The 5,258-nt window shown below is 50.3% G+C and overlaps 1 protein-coding gene across 1 annotated transcript in view; it reads left to right on the top strand.

Moving 5' to 3' along the window:
* Positions 1-5,046, top strand: part of Pim1 (Pim-1 proto-oncogene, serine/threonine kinase) — a 41,850-nt gene extending 36,804 nt beyond the window's left edge. The window contains exons 2-5 of the mRNA XM_013029574.1: positions 22-122; positions 229-595; positions 2,153-2,329; positions 3,530-5,046. Coding sequence (XP_012885028.1) covers positions 22-122; positions 229-595; positions 2,153-2,329; positions 3,530-3,687 — 803 coding nt within the window. The 3' untranslated portion in view covers positions 3,688-5,046. The remainder of the gene's footprint in view (positions 1-21; positions 123-228; positions 596-2,152; positions 2,330-3,529) is intronic.
* Positions 5,047-5,258: the final 212 nt, after the last annotated feature.

Raw genomic sequence — 5,258 nt, 5'->3', positions numbered from 1 at the left:
CGCGCGGGGGGGGGCGCTGAGGCTCCGACCCGGGGATCGGCTCTAATGGGAGATCTTCACGGGGTTTCCAGGTGGCCATCAAACACGTGGAGAAGGACCGGATCTCCGACTGGGGGGAGCTGGTGAGTTTACCCCTAGAGGGGATCGACCCCAGGAATGGGGGTGTGGGGCGCGGTCCCGAGCCCCGCGCTGACTGCACCCCCACCCCCCACCCCGTCGTCCCCGCAGCCCAATGGCACCCGCGTGCCCATGGAGGTGGTCCTGCTGAAGAAGGTGAGCTCGGGCTTCCCCGGCGTCATCCGGCTCCTGGACTGGTTCGAGAGACCCAACAGTTTCGTCCTGATCCTGGAGAGACCCGAGCCCGTGCAAGATCTCTTCGACTTCATCACCGAGAGGGGGGCCCTGCACGAAGAGCTGGCCCGCAGCTTCTTCTGGCAGGTGCTGGAGGCCGTGCGACACTGCCACAACTGCGGGGTGCTCCACCGGGACATCAAGGACGAGAACATCCTCATCGACCTCAATCGCGGCGAGCTCAAGCTCATCGACTTCGGATCGGGGGCGCTGCTCAAGGACACGGTCTACACGGACTTCGATGGTGAGCCAGACCCGGGAGGGTGCTTGCCCAGGGGTCACGTTCGAGCCCCGAGGCCTCGGCTGGCCCTTTGTAAAGGTCATTGGGCCTCCTGGCTCTTTCCTGTTCACCGGGGTGGGTCAGAGGAAAGCCTCCAGCCTTAGTAGTAAAGCCGAGAGGATTTCAAGCCAGTTGAACCTGTAATGTTTCTAGCACGAGTGTGTGTGTCTGTGTCTGTGTGTGTGGAATCCAGTGGGTTCCAAGCTTTCCCGATGAATAAGAGGTTGTGGGCAAGGGCCATAGCCCAGATTTCCCATCTGACCCAGTTTCCCCCCCCCACACACACCAGTACAAGGATGGGGGTGGAGAGATGGAAATTGATGCATGGTTTTGTAATTTTTGTTTTGTTTTGTAAGGGAGGTTTTTTTTTGGGGGGGGGTAAGATAGGCCTTGCTCTGCAGTTTGCTTCCCTTTGATCTGGGGAGGGTAAAGAATAGCAACAGTTTCACTATTTTTTTTTTCCCCTTCTTTAGTGTTGGGTGAGGGCGTCAAGAATAAATGTTGTGAAATAAGATCTGTTGCTGGTTTGAAAATGAGTTGGGAGCCTCCGGGGAGGATGAAAACCTATCTCAGGGAGGGGCTTAGCTGCTTCTTTTGGAAAAAGAAGGGTCTGAGACTTCGATCAAAGCGAAGGAGAGTGGGTCATCCTGAGTGGCTTAGCCTAATCAAGGACAGCCTCTCAGAACTTGTGACTCGGGCTTGTGGTTTGTGTTTATTTGCCCTTGGAGGACGCTGGGTTGGGCTGCATTTTTTTGTATTTAACAGTTAATGGCAGGTCGGGTCCTCCCATGTTTTTTTTTTTCCCTTGCAAGTCTTTGCTGCCCCCTGGTGAGCACCATGGGGATGACCCCCCCTTTTTTTTTTACAACCCAAAGTTTGTAAACAGGAATCACGTGGTCTGAAACCAGCCTTGCGGCTCTGTCGACCTTTCCAGTCTGGGGAGGAAAATGTGGGTGTCTGGCCCAGCTCTCCCAAAGGGCAGGGCACCCTGACTTGTTGTTGGGCCGGGATCCTTGCCTGGTGTGGGCAGAGCATGGGGATAGTCCTGGGATGTTCCTGCCTCCGAGGGTGGTCCTAGCCAATATGGCCTCAGACTTTGGTCTGTAACTGTCCCTGTTAGTCTCTTGGAGCATTTTATAAAGAAGTTCAGGGTTTGGGTGGAGTGGGGGGGGTAAGGCTTTCAGTTGGAGAGTTGCCATAAACTGCTCCTTCACTTTCCTTTTAGCCCTAGAGGCAAGAATGGAGTCCGCCCAATTCTTGAGAGAAAGGTGGTGCTTTATTTGTTAAGGAAGAATTATTCTATCCAGTTCCTTTTTTTTTTAAGTGAAAATTCATGTTTTGGAGTGCCTTTGCATAGTTTGTCTATCTCCTTTTATCTTTAGAAGAACCTTGTATTATGAACTATTCTTAGTTGGCATATATTAGTTGAACAAAGGGGTTCTATTGTGGTACTTCCTTGTGTGTACGCCGGGCTGTTTATTTTTGCTAAGGTGTGCTTTCTCCTATTCCCGGGGCTCACAGGGACCCGTGTGTATAGTCCTCCAGAGTGGATCCGCTACCATCGCTACCACGGCAGGTCGGCAGCAGTCTGGTCCCTGGGGATCCTGCTGTACGACATGGTGTGCGGGGATATTCCTTTCGAGCATGATGAGGAGATCGTCAGGGGACAAGTATTCTTCAGGCAGAGGGTCTCTTCAGGTAATTTCTGGAAAGCTCCTTGTTACAGACATCAAAAATTCTTAGGGCTGTTTGCTAATCCTTGCTGCCCAATCTGAGGTACTTCTCTCCAGGAATGGCCAGGACCCTTGGTGTTTAACAAAATTGCAGGCCAGTAATTTATACCTTGAGATCTGTTCCCGTGTCATATACATCCAGCTTCCTTTGGGAGGTCAGAAGGAGAGCATATTAAAGAAAATACAAGCTGGGCTGGGAAGGTGGCTCAGTGGTAGAGTGCTTGCCTTGAATGCTCAAGGCCCTGGGTTCGATTCCTTAGCACCACATAAGCAGAAAAAAGCTGGAAGTGGCGCTGTGGCTCCAGCGGTAGAGCACTAGATTGAGCTGAAGAGCGCCCAGGCCCAGAGTTCAGGCACCATGACCAACCAAAAAAAGAAAGAAAGAAAACACAAGCTAACTAGATTGAAAAGCTGGGGTATTTTAAGACAGGGTCTTGCTGTGTAACCCAGTTTGGCCTCAAACTCTGTCATCCCCTACCTTTCCCTCTAGAGGTCATACATCACACCTGGCTCTGTGTTTTTGTTTAGGTGGGAACTGGAGTGTTCTGCAGGCTTAGACACTCTACCAATGAGCTACACCTCCCAAGCTCTGAAAAGTTCTTTTGTTGTTGTTGTTTTTGCCTCCATGCAGGGCTGGGGACAATCATTAGTTTAAAAAAAAAAATGCCAGCAGAGATCTGGCCCCCTGCATATTTGCAGGGAGGGAAGAAAAAAAAAAAAGGTCCAGGGCTCTTTTAGCCCTTGATAAATATTGTGGTCCTGGTGACCTCATCCTGGGTGGTGGTGGTGTTTGTAAGTTAGTAGCTAAATTGAATCACCTCATCATGCTTAGCGATGTCTCATCAAAATCCCTTGTCATCATCATTCTTCCTATTTCTGGTGAGTGGGTGTTGTGGGAAAGGCCCAAGCTATTGAAGTTTGTAAACCACAGGTTTAAGAGGGGAGGTACATTTTCTACTGAAACTAGACTGCAAGATCTAGGTATTTGTTCTTTTTCATTGACGAGGCCTCCCCCCTGCACAGTGTTCCGCCTGGTCTATGCCTTCTTAAGGCTCCAAGGCTTGTGGCCACCCTCCCCTTCCCCCAGGAAGCAAATTGGGAAGAGCTTTGCCACGTAAAAACAAGTTGACTCATTCATAACCTCTGTCTGTCTTGCTCTCTGTAGAATGTCAGCATCTCATTAGATGGTGCTTGGCCCTGAGACCATCAGATCGTCCATCCTTCGAAGAAATCCAGAACCATCCGTGGATGCAAGATGTCCTCCTGCCCCAGGAAACTGCTGAGATTCATCTCCACAGCCTGTCTCCGGGGACCAGCAAATAGCAGCCTTTCTGGCAGGTCTTTCCCTCCCGGTCAGATGCTCCAAGGAGGGGAAGCTTCTGTCCCAATGACCAGTGACACTTCCCGCCAAGCAGGACAGTGCTTGATACAGGAACAACATTTACAACTCATTCCAGACCCCAGGCCCCTGGAGGCGGCCTCCCAGGAGGGGGGATGAGACTCCAGGCGTCCTAGGCCTCAACTCCTCCCGTAGATGTTCTCTCCTTCTCATGGGTGCCCAGCTCGGCTGGGCTTTTGCAAGATCCCGGGGGTGGGGGGTGGGGGTGGGGTCTGTCCCCTTCATCACGAGCTCTGCCGCGATGGGTCGAGTAGGGGGAACCGGACTGGGGTGGGATAAGACTTATCACCATTTCAAGTCCCTGTCACCTCTTCTGAGTGCCTTCGTGTAGGGACTCCGGCTGTGCTGGGAGAAATACTTGAACTTGCCTCTTTTACCTGCTGCTTCTCCAAAAATCTGCCTGGGTTTGGTTCCCTAATCTTCGCTCCTGTGCCCTTCACTCTCTTCCCTCCTCTCTCCCCCTCCCCCCCAATGAAAGGTGCCATGGAAGAGGCTAGAGGGCCAATTGCTGAGCCACCTGCCCTTTTTCTGCCTCCTTTAGTAAAACTCCCCAGTGAACTGGTCTTCCTTTTTGGTTTTTACTTAACTGTTTCCAAGCCAAGACCTCACACACACCAAATGCAGAAGCAATGCAACACAACAGACCAGCTGTAAATGTGTGTATAGTTGGCATGCTAGTATACAAAAGGATTGTAGTTGATCTAATTTTTTTTTTAAATTTTGCCTTTAAGTTATTTTACCAGTCTCTTTTTTTTTTTTTTTTTGGAAAGATGCGCATTCTAACCTGGAGGTCAATGTTAATGTATTTATTTATTTATTTATTTGGTTCCCTTCTTGCTCCATGTTCTCCACGGCTCCTGCCTTAGGGTTTTTTTTTTGTGTGTGTTGCTGTTGTTTGGTTTTTTTTTCTTCTTTCTTTCCTCCTCTGACTATGGGACCTTTTGGGGAGGGTTGCATCGCTTGCTCTGTTTGTGGGGGTGACGGGACTCAGGCGGGACAGCTGCTACAGCTCCCTGACTTTGTGGGGCCCCCTCTCCTACTTACCCAAGTGTGTGTGGGCTCCGTGGGTTCGGGAGGCGGGGCATTGCTGACTTGTGTATATAGGATAAATATATGAAAAGCAGTTCTGGATGGTGTGCCTTCCAGATCCTCTCTGGGGCTGTGTTTGAGCAGCGTGTAGCCTGCTGGTTTATCTGAGTGAAATACTGTACAGGGGAATTCAAGAGATCTTATTTTTTTTTTTTTATACCTGGCGTTTTTTGAATAAAAATCTTTTGTCTTAACTTGTGGTTTCTAATTGCTGTTAGACATGAAGAGGCTTGCCCACACATGCATTTGGTAGGCACTGGTGAACTGGTCACTTTGGGCACTTTCCATTAAGTATTGTGTGGATAAGATTTGGCATGAAAGCCAGGCACCAGTGGCTCACGCCTGTAATCCTAGCTACTCAGGAGGCTGAGATCTGAGGATCACAGTTCAAAGCCAGCCTGGGCAG

Source organism: Dipodomys ordii, unplaced genomic scaffold (genome assembly GCF_000151885.1).
Source record: "Dipodomys ordii isolate 6190 unplaced genomic scaffold, Dord_2.0 Scaffold120, whole genome shotgun sequence".
In the NCBI taxonomy this organism is placed as follows: domain Eukaryota; kingdom Metazoa; phylum Chordata; class Mammalia; order Rodentia; family Heteromyidae; genus Dipodomys; species Dipodomys ordii.
Note: the sequence above shows the minus strand (reverse complement) of the source record. Positions and strands in the feature narration are given on the sequence as shown.